At 41.1% G+C, this 18,583-nt stretch overlaps 1 protein-coding gene across 4 annotated transcripts in view; it reads left to right on the top strand.

The window, feature by feature from the left end:
• The window catches only part of MCF2L2 (MCF.2 cell line derived transforming sequence-like 2), a 503,791-nt gene that overhangs the window by 160,460 nt on the left and 324,748 nt on the right, over positions 1 to 18,583 (top strand). For all 4 annotated transcript variants that reach the window (XM_056565304.1, XM_056565302.1, XM_056565303.1 and 1 more), the window contains exons 12-13: positions 9,694 to 9,885; positions 13,392 to 13,569. In XM_056565304.1, coding sequence (XP_056421279.1) covers positions 9,694 to 9,885; positions 13,392 to 13,569 — 370 coding nt within the window. The remainder of the gene's footprint in view (positions 1 to 9,693; positions 9,886 to 13,391; positions 13,570 to 18,583) is intronic.

Below are 18,583 nucleotides of genomic sequence, written 5' to 3'. Positions count from 1 at the left end.
TTCATTTACAGTATTTTACATAAGTCAGTCCATCCCTCACATTTTTGTAAATAATATTTTATTATATCTTTTCATGTCAAAGAGGGTCAAAGAAATGACCCTCCACTACAATGTAAAGTAGTAAGTGCACAGCCTGGATAACATTGTTTAATGTTGTGTCTCCTCAAAATAACTCAACACAGCCACATGATGATCCAAACGAATGTCGGGTGCTGCACAAAGATCACGGGGATCCCTGCGGCAGGACCCCCACGATCAGACATTCATCCTTTGGATAGGGGATAAAACATCTACGGGTGGAGTACCCCTTTAAGGCAGTGCTGAAAAATAATGGTGGCCGCACAAAATGTTGATACTTTGGGCCCAATACATCTCCGTCTGAATACTTTTTTATTCTTAGAATGAAAAATTGCTTTCTTAGCCTTAGCTGCCAATAGCTCTTTATATTTTTCGATTCCCTCCTCCTATTTTTCTAACCCTGTTTCTATGTACTGCTATTCTGTTCCCTCCACTTCTCATCTAACTTCCTCTTCTTCCTTCTTTGCCTTCCTTTTCCCTCTCACAATTTTCTCTTTCAGAACCCCTCTTATCACCGCCTTAAAAACATCCCAAATGATTCCTTCTGAAGCCGTACCATCATTCATTTCAAATTAAGACTGAATTTACCCAATAATTTTTAAATCTTCTCCCCATATCTTCACCCAAAAGGGATCTATCCTTATACTTCTCTGCTTATTCTTCTTAGATAGTTGCTGAAGCATCAGTTGGGCGGGATCGGAAATACTCTGCAGCTCATATTTAATATCTTTTAACCAGGGCACAATCTCTCTATCCCCCATAATCATGTCTATACGGGACAATGTTTTCTTTGATTTATTAGAACATGAATACAACTTTAAACTCCAGATTTCTTTCTATCCAATAATCTACCCATCCAAACTTCTCCATTATTTTTTTGAGGGCTGTTGACTCATACCTACACTGCTTTCCCAACCTTAAGCTGTTTTTTTCTTCACTCACCATTCGCAACTAAGACGTTGTAACGCTAACAAGTCACAGGACACTGGGGAGGGAAAATGATTAATTGGACATATGTTAACATAACCACTTAGAGTTGTATTCAGTTTTGTTGCCAAGGTTTAGACATTGGCTGTGTGTTGAGTTATTTTGAGTGGACACAACATTAAAGGAGAAATCCCATGCCCGATCAGGACAGAAACACTTATCCCCCCCGCAGTTTTAGATCGTGGGAGATCCGAGCACTGAGGCCCCCACGATTGTCTGTACAGAGCCCTGGCTCTCCCACGTTATGACCCCCGAAGATAGCCGAAGGACTGAAGATAGCCGAACAGCTCTCCCATAGACATATATGGAGGGGGCGTGGCAGATAGGGGATACGTTTTTCTGTACTGATCGGACATGGGACTTCTTCTTTAAACACGGTTATACATTATACATTGTAGCCGAGTGTTTTGCTTCAGTGTTGTTACATGAAAATATAAAATAAAATATTTACAAAAATGTGAGGGGTGTACTCATTTATGTGAGATACTATACATCTATGGCTACATTCACACTGCTGGTTGTCTCCAGCAGTGTGAAGCCCGGTATTTTAGGATCGAGAAAAGCCGGAGAAAAAATAGTACTTGCACCTTCTTTTTCTCTGGCTTTTCTCTCCGAAAATAATGGGGGTGGCGGACCCCATTGACTATAATGGGGTCAATCGGGATCCGTTATTGGCCGTTATGACCCGTCAAAATTACAGCTGTCAAACTGAAAAAAAAAAAAAGGAATTTGCCGGCCATATTTTGAGGGGGCTTACCGGCAGTTGCAATTAACAACCAGAAAATAGTAAAAACAGCTTTCAAAATCCCTCCAATATTTATCTGCAGGTAACAGAATCTAATTTAACGTAATATTACAAAATATTATTTAGTTAGTGCCATTTTCAAATATTGCAGTTTAATGTAGTTAAGGTCTGAAGTGAATCCTACAAAGAGCAAAAGTATAAGGGTGGTTCATATGCATGAGTTCGAGGTTATGTTAACACACCTTTTTTGAGCCATAAAATGGCTGTTTTATCGCTAAACAAAGACAACAAATAAGCATTTTTAGACTATTGAGTAATGTTGAATAGTAAAACTGCCATTTGCAGTCATAGGAGAGAGGATAATTTTTAATTGTGGAAATACCCCATAAATTCAATGGAAACCCAACTTTACCATGAATTGCCACTGTTTTGTGATGTAATTGACAATTTAAAACCCATTGGGTGAGATCTATCAAACCTTGTGTAAAAGCAAAACTTGGAGAAGTTGCCCATAGCATCTTGCTTCATTTATTAAAAAACATTCAAAGCTGAAATCTGATTGTTGCTATGTGTAACTGCTCCATTGTTCCTGTGCACAAGGTTTGATAACTCTCCCCCAAATGTTTTTCACATGTTTTAGCTTTGAATATCGCAACTGCATTGTAAAACATTGATGATTTACTGAAATGGCTGTCAGCCTTAAAAAAACTGTAATTTTATCATGAAAAGACAGCTAAATATTTTGATTATGTTTGCAAGGAAAAACTGCAATTTTTCAAATACTGTAAAAACTGACCAAAATAATGTGCCGATAAAAAAACACTTAAAGGGGTATTCCATGATTTTGTTTTTATTTGACTATGCTACAGGGGCTGTAAAGTGGGTGTAGTTCATAATATAGTGTCTGTACCTGTGTGTGACGGTTTTCTCACAATTCTTCTGTGAGTTTCACTCCAATATTTATTTTTAACTGCATACAAAATGACTGTTGTCTCGGATTTTTGCCAGCTTGCAATGCGTCCGAGACGTGACTCACTATTCAGCTGATGACAGGGAGCCTGTCTGCTTCAATGGGTGGAGGGATCAATCTGCAACTAATGCAACAGCTGTAGGCACCCTGATTGAAAACCATAGGTCTTTTGTTTGAATGGGTGGGGTGGCTGATGTGTGGGAGGGAGGAAAATGGCATTGTGGGATTTGTAGTAAAAAAAACATAAGTCAAACAGGAAATACAAGTTCACAAAAAGCTAGCTACAGTGTTATGGTAATCTCACAACATAGCCATTTAGCCCCAAGACAAGCGCAGATCCTTCCTAAGCATGTCCATTACTGTCTGCCAGGGACGTACTAAAATCACCTTATGGTGGATAACAACTTTAATTTTATGATTATAAATAATTGTCCAAATGGCAGTTTTACTATTCAACATAAAGCAATGGCCCTGATTTATTAAACTGTATGAGAAGAAAAGGAGATATATTTTTTCTTTAACAACCAATCACAGCTCAGCTGAGCTGTGACTGGTTGTTATGGGAAAAATGTCTCTTTAGTTTTCTTCTTGCAAATTTTGTCAGCCAAAAGTGGGTGTGAACCTAGCCTTAAAACTCATAAAGTAGTACGGTGCTCAAAGTTATATGGAATCAAAATTTAGCCTTCTAGTGTGTCACAGGGCCCAACTTTTCTATTCTTTATAGCCTCTAACTCATTGGTACTTTTGCTCTGTGTAGCATTTATTTCAGACCTTAAAAGGGTACTCCGGCCCTTGACATCTTATCCCCTATCCAGAGGATAGGGGATAAGAGGTCTGACAGCCACCAAGTCCACCACCAGGGCCTGTCTACTATCTTCACCATTGTGAAAATATTTTAAAACAGGACAAGCGCCCTTTAGTTCAATGAGGAAGGAGGAATTATTATCACTATACACATTACCATATATCTTACCATTATACTGTTCCTGACCAAATCCTGTATACTGAGACCAATAACAATAATACCGGTATACAAGGAGAAATATTATCACCATACACATTACCATCATACTGTTACTGACCAAATCCTGTATACTGAGACCAATATTACTAATAATACCTGTACACAGGGGAGAATAATACCGCCACACCATGACAAATACCATTACCGCCACATAGTGACTGTATTAAAACCACTGAACCATAGACTGATATCCTCCCCATACGAGGCCCCAAAAAATGCAAGTTGCACAGGCATACGCTGCCACCTATGCGGTGGTATATAAACATACATGGAGGTTTATGATGGTAGGTGATATTATATGCAGATACATGGTGTTATAAGGGTATTCTGATAATCACAAAACCTCCAACCTATCCAAGTAATAAACAGACGTTAAAGGGGTTATCCAGGAAAAAACTTTTTTTATATATCAACTGGCTCCAGAAAGTTAAACATTTGTAAATTCCTTCTAATATAAAATCTTAATCCTTTCAGTACTTATGAGCTTCTGAAGCTAAGGTTGTTCTAAGTGCTCTCTGATGACACGTGCCTCCGGAACCGCCCAGTTTAGAAGAGGTTTGCTATGGGGATTTGCTTCTAAACTGGGCGGTTCCCGAGATACGTGTCATCAGAGAGCACTTAAACAGAAAAGAACAACCTTAGCTTCAGAAGCTCCTAAGTACTGAAAGGATTAAGATTTTTTAATAAAAGTAATTTACAAATCTGTTTAACTTTCTGGAGCCAGTTGATATATAAAAAAAAGTTTTTTCCTGGATAACCCCTTTAACCCCTTCCCGACCTATGATATACCTGTACGTCATGAGGTGGGAGGTGTTCCCGACCCATGACATACAGGTACGTCATGAACATTTTTGCCGCTACTCGCGGCATCCCGCAGTGCCCGGTAAGATGGTGGCTATCACTAATAGCCAGCCATCTTACCATGCGACCACAGGGGGTTTCATCCCCCACCCTCCACCCCAGCGATCGCTGCTATCAGCTAGTCAAATCTGACTAGCTGATAGCAGCGTTTCGCTATCAGAATACTTAGCAGCGTGGTGTGTGAGTCCTGATCACGGGGATCGGGACACACACCGCTCTGCTAAGTGTCCCTTACCCGTCCCCCGGCGTCACTTACCCGGCCATGCGGTGTCCCGAGCGGTCCCGGCACGAGCGGCGTCCTCCAGGCGGTCCCGGCGGTGGTGCGTCCCGGAGGTGAGTTTCCGGCAGCAGTGCGGCATCTTCATTGGCAGCAGTGAGATCGCCGGAAAGCGATCTCACCGCTGCCTCTGGGAGTTTCACAACTGCAACTCCAAGCATGCCCAGACAGCCTTTGGCTTTCAGTGCATGCTGGGAGTTGCAGTTCTGCAACATCTGGAGGTCCACAGTTTGGAGACCACTGTATAATGGTCTCCAATCTGTGCTCTTCCAGATGTTGCAAAACTACAAATCTCAGCATGCTCAGTCTGTCCAGGCATGCTGGGAGTTGTAGTTCTGTAACATCTGGAAGAGCACAGATTGGAGACCATTATACAGTGGTCTCCAACTGTGGACCTCCAGATGTTGCAAAACTACAACTCCCATCATACCAGACTGCCCAAGCATGCTGGAAGTTGTAGTTCGGCAACATCTGATCCTTCAGATATTGCCGAACTACAACTTCCAGCATGCCTGGGCAGTCTGGGCATGCTGGGAGTTGTAGTTTTGCAACAACTGGAGGCACACTATTTGGGAAACATTGTCCGTTTCCTACCTCAGTGCCTCCAGCTGTTGCAATTGTTGCAAAACTATAACTCCCAGCATGCACTGACAGACCATGCATGCTGGGAGTTGTAGTTTTGCAACAGCTGGAGGCACACTGGTTTGGAAACACTAAGTTTGGTTGCAAAACACTTGAAAGTTTATTACTTAACTTAGTGTTTCCAAACCAGTGTGCCTCCAGCTGTTGCAAAACTACAACTCCCAGCATGCACGGACAGCCAAAGGGCATGCTGGGAGTTGTAGTTTTGCAACAGCTGGATGTTTGCCCCCTCCCCCCAATGTGAATGTACAGGGTACACTCACATGGGCGGAGGTTTACAGTGAGTGCTGCAAGTTTGAGATGGCGCAAATTTTGCGCTGCAGCTCAAACTCCCAGCGGCAAACTTGCTGTGAACCTCTGCCCATGTGACTGTACCCTAAAAACACTACACTACACTTATACTAACCTAAAATAAAAAGTAAAAAATACTACATATACACATACCCCTACACAGCCCCCCTCCCCCCCAAAAAAGAAAAACGTCTGGTACGCTTATGTTTTCAAAACGGAGCCTCCAGCTGTTGCAAAACAACAACTCCCAGTATTGCCGGACAGCCATTGACTGTCCAGGCATGCTGAGAGTTTTGCAACAGCTGGAGGCACCCTGTTTGGGAATCATTGGCATGGAATACCCCTATGCAAATCCCAAATCCCTCAAATGCGCATGGCGCTCTCTCACTTTGGAGCCCTGTCGTATTTCAGGGCAACAGTTTTGGGACACATATGGGGTATCTCCGTACTCGGGAGAAATTGCCTTACAAATTTTGGGGGGCTTTTCCTTCTTTAACCCCTTATGAAAAGGTGAAGTTGGGGTCTACACCAGCATGTTAGTGTATAAAAATTAATTTTTTTACACTGACATGCTGGTGTTGCCCTATACTTTTCATTTTCACAAGAGGTAAAAGGGAAAAAAGTACTACGGAGATAGCCCATATGTGGGCGCAAAGTGCTCTGGGGGAGCACAACAAGGCCTAGAAGGGAGAGTGCACCATGTACATTTGAGGTGATTTGCACAGGGGTGGCTGATTGTTACAGCAGTTCTGACATAAACGCAAAACAATAAATATCCACATGTGACCCCATTTTGGAAACTACACCCCTCATGGAATTTAATAAGGGGTGCAGTGAGCATTTACACCCCACTGGTGTATGATAGATTTTTGGAACAGTGGTCTGTGAAAATGGAAAATACAATTTTTCATTTGCACAGTCCACTGTTTCAAATATCTGTCAAACGCCAGTGGGGTGTAAATGCTCACTGCACCCCTTATTAAATTCCATGAGGGGGGTAGTTTCCAAAATGGGGTCACATGTGGGGGGGTCCACTATTCTGTTACCATAGGGGCTTCCTAAATGGGACATGCCCCCCAAAAACCCTTTCAGAAAAACTCACTCTCCAAAATCCCATTGTCGCTCCTTCCCTTCTGAGCCCTCTAGTGCGCCCGCCGAACACTTGACATACACATATGAGGTATTTCCTTACTCGAGAGAAATTGGGTTACAAATTTTAGGGTGATTTCTCTCCTTTTACCCCTTGTAAAAATTAAAAAATTGGGTCTACAAGAACATGCGAGTGTAAAAAATGAAGATTTAGAATTTTCTCCTTCACTTTGGTGCTATTCCTGTGAAACACCTAAAGGGTTAAAACACTTACTGAATGTCATTTTGAATACTTTGGGGGGTGCAGTTTTTATAATGGGGTAATTTATATGGTATTTCTAATATGAAGACCCTTAAAATCCACTTCCAACCTTAACTGGTCCCTGAAAAAGTACGATTTTGAAAATCTTGAGAAAAATTGGAAAATTGCTGCTGAACTTTGAAGCCCTCTGGTGTCTTCCAAAAGTAAAAACTTGTAAATGTTTTGATGCAAACATAAAGTAGACATATTGTATATGTGAATCAATATGTAATTTATTTGGAATATCCATTTTCCTTACAGAGACTTTCAAAGTTAGAAAAATGCAAAATTGTAAAAATTTTCATGAAATTTTTAGATTTTATACCAAAAAAGGATGCAAATATCAGTGAAATGTTACCAATAACATAAAGTAGAATGTGTCACAAAAAACAATCTCGGAATCAGAATGATAAGTAAAAGCATTCCAGAGTTATTCATGTTTAAAGTGACAGTGGTCAGATTTTCAAAAAATGCCAAGGTCCTGAAGGTGAAAATGGGCTGGGTCATGAAGGGGTTAAATAATTCTCCTCCTCCTCCTCCTCCTCCTCCTCCTTCTCCTCCTCTGTAGATCCTCCTGCTCTTGTGCCATGATCCTGGAATTATAAGGGTGAAAGTCATGTTGTGGATCCCATGTCATAATGTGTGACAGGTCTATAGGAGACAAGTGATTGTGGTGGGAGAGGACAGAGAATTGTAGATCCATTACTATGTCTATTACTGGATACTCACAGAGTTAACCATATATCCATATAGAGTTATCAATTCATTACTGGAAAAAGACAGATTTAAAAGAGTAGGCTCTGTGTATGCCATGTTCCTAAGACTAGCTGGGAGTTGTTACTACAACTCCCAGCTAGTCTTAGGAAAGTGTTCAACTAGTAGCTCTCCGTCTGTTGCTACTACTACTCCTAGCATGTCCTAGGCCATTGTTCCCCAACCATCTTTTGTTGTTACAACTCTCAAAATGTCCTAGTTCATTGTGGGAGTTGTAGTTTTGCTGTGTGTCAAGAGCCATTAGATGTAGAACTTTGTCCTAGAGCAACTGGTTGAAAGTTTTGCTGATGCTAATAGATATATAGTGCCATGTTATAATGTATCTAGTGCCAGGTTGTGAAACACTGCCCTAGGTCGTGTTTGGAGTTGTAGTAATAAGAGCTGTAGAGCCACAGATTAGAGACCACTTCCTCAGGACATGCTGAAAGTTGTTGTAACAGAAACAGAAAGGGGTAATGAGCATTAGGTGGTGCTGTCCCAGAAACGGCTCCATACATGTTATTGCTGGCCCATTATATCTTATATCAGGTGTCCTCTCACCTTGGAGATGCTTGAACTACTAGCAACTTGGCGTACTGCAATAGGTTAATGAAGGCTGCAGGGGGACGAGGATAGAGATGCCAGGCATATGTGATAGGAGTGTCTGTTGTTTGGTTTTTCTGGTACATAGGCAGCATCCTACTGGGCAGACTGTCCTCTGCGGCCCGCATGTTGGTGCTGCTCCTGGGAGAAGGGTCAAGCCACAGCAGTCACAATGTGATCAGCCATTCAGCTCCCTGGCTGCCAAACATCTGGCCAATCACTGCAGAGAGGGTGCAGAGCTTTTCCTAAAGTAGAAGTTGCTCCTGTCTCTGCAATCAGGACTGCACGTAACGATGGAGAATGGTAATGGTGAGGTCAGATCTGTTTTGCAGCCTTTGCAACCCCCATCCCGGTGTGTGTGCCCCTGGTGTAAGTGGCCACTGTGTACAGCAGCAGAAGACTGCTGCAGCGGTCTTCTGCTTCTGTGCTGAGGATGCTGCACAGGGGTGCAGCCAGGCCCCGGGACTCCCTAGGAGCCCGGGCCCCTTGCGGGAGTACTGGCTGTACCCCCTGATGGCGGCCCTGATCAGACATCTTATCCCCTTTATTTTCAATAGATTTTTTTACCATGTTTACACTATGCTCTTGGCTTTTGAAAAAAAAAAAAAAGGGAATGGCTTTGTTTTTTTGTGTAATCTGCACTATATAATAAAAGGGAATTCTCCACTTTGTGGCACACAAAAGTCTTGTAGTTTATACTTCTATATTTTCCGGCATTTTTTGGAAAACCGCCATTGCAGTTTTCGAGCCAAAGCCAGGAGTGTTTTCAAAAGGAATGGGAATTATAAAGGAAGGACTTACACTTCTCCTTCCTACTGGATCCACTTCTGACTTTGGCTCAAAAACTGCAGTGGCGGTTTTCCCCAAAAAACTTTTGTGGAAACTTAGCCTTTATGTGGTGTACACAGCGCACAAGATCAATGGAGGTTTTCCAAAGTTTAGTGTACCACATTGTAAAATGTGGCACTCTTTGAGCAACGGGTTTTGGGCGCAATCGAAAACACTTAACGCCAGCTTTTAAATATCCCCCCCCCCATATTTTTCATTTGCATTCTGCTCTGATTTTACACAGGCTAACCAGTGGTGTGAAGATGGAATCTACCTGCTAGCCTCTCAAGCTGTGGATAAATGTCAGTCGCAGGATGGTGCCGAGTCAGCTCTACGAGACATTGAGAAATTCATTGGTAGTTCAAAGGTGCACCAGCTGTCAAATCCTACTGATTTTTACCACAAGTATGAAGTCATTCTTACTGCTGAAATAAAGGTAGGAAGAACTTTAAAATAATTTTTAGCCGTGTTACATGTTGTGTTTGCCATCCTGAAATATAGAGAAATTTATACATTATATATATATATATATATATATATATATATATATATATATATATATATATATATATATATATATATATACAGTATATACTGTATACTGGGCCATGATTTGCGACAATGATCCCCTTCCAACTTTTTTGTTGAATATATTTCTGTGAAACTCCCAGTCATCTGAATAGGGGCTGTAGAAATCCATGTACTTTCTGCTAAAGCTGAAAAGAACAGGTTTTCAATAGCAGAAATGTATGTGTAAAATCAGCTTTATACCTACCTATCATGTACGTAGGCCCCCTGAATAGGTAGATGCAACCTTAGGTAGGTAGTCAACCCCCAGTAGGTAGGTATGCCCTTTACTAGGTAGTACCCCCCCCCCCCCCCAGTAGATAGTTTTGTCCTTAGGTAGGTAGTCCACACCCCTTAGTAGCCAGGTTTGTTCTTAGAGCGGTAGCCTTTAATGCAAAAATCTCAGACAGTTAACATGTAGTTTTTTTTTCATGTTTTTATGGATGCTAACAGCACAAGAAATGGCTTGTTTGCTAATTGCATTGAAGTATTTGCTGTATCCCATAAAACAGACAAAATATATCTGAGAAAAAAAAGTTTAAAGATGGCTTAAATAAAACATTTCAATTGCCAAAAAAAACAAACATCTCATGAGAGTCATTGTTAGACTCCATAGGCACATAGCTTAACAAGTATTACTCCAGGTCTACACAAAGGGTGGAAGGGGGTTGGGGAGAGTTTGTATATGAGGTTAGATAACATTTACCTGCACTTGACCTACAGCTGCACCATATTCATTGGTAGTTAAAGGGGTACTCCGGTGCTTAGACACCTTATCCCCTATCCAAAGGATACGGGATAAGATGCCTGATCGCGGTAGTCCCGCCGCTGGGGACCCCCTGGATCAGGCACGCGGCACCCCGTTTGTAATCAGTCCCCGGAGCGTGTTCGCTCCGGGACTGATTACCGGCGACTACAGGGCGGGTGGCGTGTGACATCACGCCCCCGCCCCTGTGTGATGTCACGCTCCGCCCCTCAATGCAAGCCTACGGGAGGGGGCGTGATAGCTGTCACACACCGCCCGCCTTGTAGTCGCCGGTAATCAGTCCCGGAGCGAACTCCGGTGACTGATTACAAATGGGGTGCCGCGTGCATGATCCCGGGGGTCCCCAGCAGCGGGACTCCCGCGATCAGGCATCTTATCCCCTATCCTTTGGATAGGGGATAAGATGTCTAAGCACTGGAGTACCCCTTTAAGCCTGAGGGCAAATGTGTTCTTCCATATTAGTAATACATTTAGATTTAATCCGATGGTTCCAAATTAGGCAGGGTTCCCACAGCCGAAAATGTGCAGAATGTCTGCCCAGAAAACACAGGCAGACATTCCATACATTCAAATGATCCAGTGGGTGCTAGGACCACTCGGAAACGGATGGTCTCGTAGACGGCAATGCATTTTTCCGAGCAGAATCCGCAGAAAGACTAGACAAGGATAGACAAGAATGGACAATCAGGATTTCCATGGCAAAAACATCCGCCGCAGAAATTCTGCTGTGTGTACAGTGCAGCAGAATCCCATTGAAATTCTGCCGTGTAAACATAGCCTTAGAGTGAACTTGTCTATGCTTTTTAAGCAATGTTTCTAAGGATAGCTTAGATTAATGGAGTATAATTTCCTGCAAAGTGGGTCCTTTACCTCCATCTAATATTTGGTAGTAAGCTTATAGGACTGAAAAAAACTTCAGTGACAGACACAGTCTGCTTGTCTAATAGAATTTTCAGAGTCAGTGTAGAGAAGGTACAGCCCTGGATCATCCTTGACAGGGACTCCTATTTGGTCATTCAAGAGAAAGTTGTCTGTGCCCAGAATCCTCAAATTTTTTTAACACTATCATAGCATGTGAAGGACAGGACAAGATTATGCAAATCATTGGGGCATATATTAGGACTATAAAATATAAATGAAACGGTCCTACTAGGCTATAGGCAGGAAAAAAGGAGAAAATTTGGACAGTTAGAATGAGAAAATGAAGAGAGGGAAATCAGGATTGTGTCTAATAAAATTACATTTATTGTGAATAGTAAATTATATAAAAGTGAGATCCCAAGCAGGGCCCTTGCTTAGGACACCTCACAATACATGTAATTTATAAATAGTAATTATATACATTAAAAACTAGCGATGCACAAGATAAAATTAATGTTTTTAATGTATATAATTACTATTTATAAATTACATGTATTGTGAGGTGTCCTAAGCAAGGGCCCTGCTTGGGATCTCACTTTTATATAATTTACTATTCACAATAAATGTAATTTTATTAGACACAATCCTGATTTCCCTTTCTTCCTTTTCTCATTCTAACTGTCCCAATTTTTCTTCCTTTTTCCCGCCTATAGCCTAGTAGGACCGTTTCATTTATATTTTATAGTGTTATATTTGGCACATTTGGGTATGTGCAACACAGTATCCTCGGCTTAGGCCCCTTCCGTTTTATGTAGAGCTCCCACACCTATGTATATTATATATTAGGACTACCTGGTTTAGAAATATGTAATCTATGTGAAGTGTTATCATGCCCTGTGTTAAACGTATATATTTGGAACAAAAATAGAGAAACATAGCCACACATCCACTATTTGTATTTTGATCTACTTGCTTCTCACCATTATTTCAAAAACTAACAGGTTGATAGTATACATTTTCATCAAAAAGTACAAGCCCACTCGCCACATCAAGGCCACCTGGTCAGAGTGGGTCCCTAAACTAAAACTTGTGTAACGCCGGACGGCAACCACTGCCACCGCAGCACCAAACCCACAGGGGGGAATAAACTTGAGGCCAGGCAGCCCCCCTACTGCCTGACCAAGCCCCTCGTAGGAGGAAACCCATATGCAGTCTCCTGCTAATTAAGTTCGCCTGGCGAAATTTCAGAGCTGAATTCCGCACCAATACAGGTACAAAACGGGTGTAACGTCACCTCTGTGTGTAATGGTGTCTGGGTCGTAACCCAGTATCTGTGATGTTTGCTAACTGCTTATAAAGATAAAAGTTTCCTGGAATTCTCTGTGAGTGCCTCCCAAATATCTTTGGACTTTGGATATACTGCTGTACCCTATGGGATTGGAGCATCACATGGATGGAAACCTATCTAGTACCTATGTCCATACAGTCTCTTAGTCCTGTGAGCAGTGTGCGGATGCTATAATTTGTTGGTATTTGGGCCCCCTGCTGTGTCTACCTTGCCAAAAGACCAGAGTAGTCTGGCAGTGGCTTATTCTTCCTCTCCCCACTGAGAACATATGTCTAATGTGCAAGGGTAAAGAGGTTTCAGAATACCAAAAGCTATCTAAGGCATGTTTGTTATAAATTACTGTTTGTTATACTATGTTCACATGGCACAATACATTGTTTAATTTATTCATCACCTCCAGGCAAGTGTCCAGAAAGTACTACAGAAGTTGGCTGATGTTCAGGAAATGTTTGAGAAAAGACAAGCAAGCTTGAAGAAGCTGGCAGCCAAACAGACACGGCCTGTCCAGCCTGTGGCTCCACATCCAGAGTCCTCTCCAAAAAGAGCATCTCCTAAAACGACTAGGCCAACATCTCTAGGTAAGATGGATTTTTAAGTTACAGTGCACTTTTCTAGGCTCAGGACAAACATTTATAAATAGGTAACAACTGTAAGCACCAGTTAGTTAGTTAGTTTGGGGTAAAATTGTTATCTAGCAGAAAGTTTTCTAACATTAAGGTTTGACCAGTCTTAGGGTCTATTCACACATACAGTATTCTGTGCTTATTTGGTGCACATGATTTAAAGGAAAACTGTCACTCGTTCACCCACACTAAACCAAATACACCGGGTTTCAGTGCGGGTGAACAGGAAACCGATGCAGGCTCTCTGACTAATATATATATACCTACAGTCCGGTGCCCGGTCCCTCAGTAGATTGGCTTATTTCTTCTGTGAATTGCGCGCTGGAGGCAGGCCCACCGGCTGGATTTCAATATTCATGGTCGCTGGTCATGTGAGCGCCTGTGCCTACTGAGCGCTCACGTGACCAGGCGCCGGACTGCAGGTACGTATATTATAAACACTATGACCCCTGAAACAAGTGCGTAGATCCTACGCCAAAAACATATTAAGTACATAGAAAAAAGAAGCGTATACAGATCCATAATAGCAAAAATTTTTATTGACATAAATACAAATTCAAGTACATACATTTAAAATAAAGTAAAATACATAAAGCCACAGAGGCACAGAGAATAATAAGGGGTGGTCCGGGAGGACTCCAATGCTACCGTAAATGTGACTACAATAATCTAGGGAAAGACACCTACAACAAGTGCCCAAAAGAAAATGACAGTAATGTAATAGTATAATGTAAGAAAATAAATAACTTCCTCAAGCTGAACCCAGTGGTCAACTAAGTATGGGAGTAGATGTCTGTAAACCAAATCAGAGAGTCACCGCAAAAGAGTACCAAGCACAAATCATATCATAAACAATTATAATTAGCAGTAGACAGAGTAACACACGTGCACCAGACCACCCTCACCCAACGTTTCACCAATGAGGCTTCTTCCAGGGCGCCCCGGCAGTAATATTTCCGCCACGATGTCCCGTCACTGTATAACGCCCGTAATGAATTACGGGCATATACGGGTGCAAACGGGCAGTTACAAAACCCCATAGGCTGCAATGCGATTTAGTCACGGCCGTCAGGGGTTTTGTAACGGCCAGGTTTCGCCAATATAGTGACGGAACTGGTGACGGAAGTTCCTAAACGGAACAAATTCATAGTGTGAAAGATGCCTAAGTCAGAATCCTTCTGGGAAAACTTCTTGTGGACAGATGAGACCAAGATAGAGCTTTTTGGTAAAGCACATCATTCTACTGTTTACTGAAAATGGAATGAGGCCTACAAAGAAAATAACACCTTACCTACAGTGAAATATGGTGGAGGTTCAATGATGTTTGGGGTTGTTTTGCTGCCTCTGGCACTGGGTACCTTGAATGTGTGCAAGGCATCATGAAATCTGAGGATTACCAACGGATTTTGTGTCGCACTGTACAGCCCAGTGTCAGAAAGCTGGGTTTGCGTCCGAGATCTTGGGTCTTCCAGCAGGACAATGACCCCAAACATACTTTAAAAAGCACCCAGAAATGGATGACAACAAAGCGCTAGAGAGTTCTGAAGTGGCCAGCAATCAGTCCAGATCTAAATCCCATTGAACACCTGTGGAGAAATCTTAAAATTGCTGTTGGGAAAAGGCGCCCTTCCAATAAGAGAGACCTAGAGCAGTTTGCAAAGGGAGAGTGGTCCAACATTCCGGCTGGGAGGTGTAAGAAGCTTATTGATGATTATAGGAAGTGACTGATTTCAGTTATTTTTTCCAAAGGGTGTGCAACCAAATATTAAGTTAAGGGTGCCAATAATTTTTTCCAGCCCATTTTTGGAGTTTAGTGTGACATTATATCCAATTAGTTTTTTTCCTCCCTTTTTTGGTTTCGTTCCAATACATACAAAGGGAATAAACACGTGTATAGCAAAACATGTGTTACTGCAATCCTTTTCTGTGAGAAATACTTCATTTTCTTGAAAATTTTCAGGGGTGCCAACATTTACAGCCATGACTGTATATTGGCCCTATAAGAAGACATGCTTGAAGAGTTAAGAAGCTTAAGAAGTTAAGGGTACATACACACCTCATTACATCATTTATGTCAAACCTGTCTCATTTATGTCAAACCAATGACTCAGAAGGGAAGAAGTAAATGATATTCTCCCAGAAATCACCAGATAAATAAAACTAAAGTTGGGAACTATATGAGCACTTATAACCCCTAACCTTCAGGTACTAATAGGAAAACGGGGAAGGGAGTTGAATAGCGGGTTCCACACTGACATTTACACTGTAGATGTGAATGTAATTTATGGGGCATGACTATTTCTCGTATTCATCTAGAAAATGTAAAAAAAATTTCACAAAATGTTGAAGGTTTTTTTTTTTTACAAATAACACTGAATATATCAACCAAAATGTACCACTAATATAAAGTACAATATGTCACTAAATACCATCTCAGAATCGCTTGGTTCAGTAAAAGCATTCCAAAGTTATTACCACTTAAAGAGACATGTCAGACTTGAAAAATGGGGCTTGGTCATTAAAGAAAATCCGTCAGTTCAGAAAGGTAGTGCAGGTGACACTGATGGCAAAGGTACTTACCTAATCCTTTTCTGTGCTGCGGTTCTCCCGCTGTATCTTCCTTTCCGGGGCCGACTTGGAGAATGGGTGGAGCTTAGTGATGTCACTGCTGCTGCCTCTCTGCTGGACTCCGCTGCTAGAAAACAGCAGCAGTGACATCACTAAGCTCCGCCCATGCTCCAAGTCGGCCCCTGAACGGAAGATACGGCGGGAGAACCATTGCACAGAACGGGACCAGGTAAGTATCATTGCCATCAATAACTCCCATAAGGAGGAAGCTGCTGGAAAGGGACAGGAAACCATTACATTGAAGTGTGACACCAATAGATAGTAAAAACAATACCAGCTCAGCCTCCCTTCCCCTCTAGAATACCATTTTCACAGGTCACAGAGCATGCTTACAAACATGTCCCATACATGATGCTCATTTTGTCTATGTCCATGGGGCTTGCAGTAAAGCATATCACTTAATGCTGTTAAAACAGCTCCATCAAGATGGCTACCCCAAAAATGTGTTTATATTCTTGCAAATATTTAATTTTTGCTTGTTTGTGCAAAGTAGAAAAAGAGAACATGTATCAGCATCTAGCTCTAATCAAAAGGGATAATCCACTTAAGGCAATCCTTTTTTTCACACAGAATGCCATCCAACGATGAGTTAATTGCCAGACGTAATCAGTTTTGCCACCTTTGAGTAGGGTCACACGTAGCATATACGCTGTTTATTTCTTGCTGCCTGCTGGACGTGAAATACGCAGCTTGAAATACGCAGTGTATATGCTACGTGTGACCCTACCCTTAGAATAAAAATCACAAGTCTTTAGTGCAAATCATATGTACCCCATGATGTCTAAAAAAACATTTAACCCAAAATTGTCTTATTAAATAGAATATGTTGCCTAGTACTAAAACATGTTCTTTTTTTTTTAACCCGTTTCTATTTTCTGATTAAAATTGTTGTGCTTTATTATGGGGACTGCCATCTTGCCTGAGCTGTTTTAACAGCATTTAAGAATATTGCTTTACAGCAGGACCCTTGGACATAGACAACAATAAACTGATGTTTTCCCATTCAGATGAATTGAAGACAATATTGCGTATTCTTTGTGTCATTCTACAGGGAAGGGGGATGTTAATTTATGTTGTGAATGGTGTCACCTTTCACTGGATTTCTGTCTGTGCAAAGTAGAAAGGCATAACTGGGAAATGATCTGTATAGAAAAGTCTCAGCTTCGTTTTTTACCCAGTGTCCAGAATGGAATTGCAAAATTTTGGGATTATTTTAAAATATAGATAGCAAAATAGAAAATGCCAAAACCATTACCACAAAAAAAATAATCTTTAAAAAATATGGTAACAAATACTGAATTTAAACAATAGGTAATTTTCTGATGACACATTCCCTTTAAGGGGTTAATCATAAAAGCTCTTGTTCCGGAGGAGCTTACAGAGCACCATTTGACATGCAGAAAGAGGAAGTAAAACACAAGACATGAACTAGTTTACAAAGAATGAATGTTAATTAATTCATAACAAAAACTTAATATACAAAAACCACATATTTTAAATTACATTTCATTATTATATATTACTTGTTAATATGTAAAAAAAAATTATACTTAGTCTGACACCTATGATCCTGACCAAGTAAAAAATGTGCCAAGGCAATGTTCGTTTTAACTTCATGGAGAAACATGCTGTTGCCCGACACTTCTGTCTATGGGCAGTTTAAAGACTTGCACCTTTTTCTGTGTTTTGGATCCCCTCCTGGTCGTGGCGTGGTAAAAACACTGACCAAAAAAATTATTAAAACAAGGCCTAAAATGCTGTTTGTAAACCCAGCCTAATTCTGGGTTTACATGTCTTGTGATCAGTATTTGATTATAGTTTTGCTGTGCGTCTGTTCCACTCCTGGTTTTTCTGATCCCCATTGTAATAAAGCTCCAGGAATACATGCACATCACAACTCCATTTCAGTCAAAGTAGTTTTTTAGATATCACCTATCCTTTATTACTGTTTTCATGCAGAAATATCAAAAAAAATGTATCTTTGTCTATACAGACAGCTATTTAGTTTGTAAATGCAAAATACATATATTGAATACAATTTGCATATTATTTGCTACCACGGAATGTATACAAACAAAATATGTTTTCTTTGTATACATTGGCCCTTATTTACTAAGAGTGTTGTGTAGGTTTCTTTGTGGGTTTTAATTCCCTACAATTTATTTTCCACGGTATTTACTAAGGTTTCCCTACATTTTCCACTTTCCCTACTTTTTGCTTTTTTTTTTTTACACAAGCTCTGATCTGTCTGGTTTTCCTCATCTGAAATCCACCACATTTTATGTGAAAACCTTAGTAAATATGTTGAGTTTTTGTGAAAATGTCGGGAACACGCCCCTTT

The sequence above is a fragment of the Hyla sarda genome, chromosome 3, assembly GCF_029499605.1.
Source record: "Hyla sarda isolate aHylSar1 chromosome 3, aHylSar1.hap1, whole genome shotgun sequence".
NCBI classification, from domain to species: Eukaryota; Metazoa; Chordata; class Amphibia; order Anura; family Hylidae; genus Hyla; species Hyla sarda.
The sequence above is the reverse complement of the archived record's forward strand: the minus strand, read 5'-3'. Positions and strand labels throughout refer to the sequence as shown.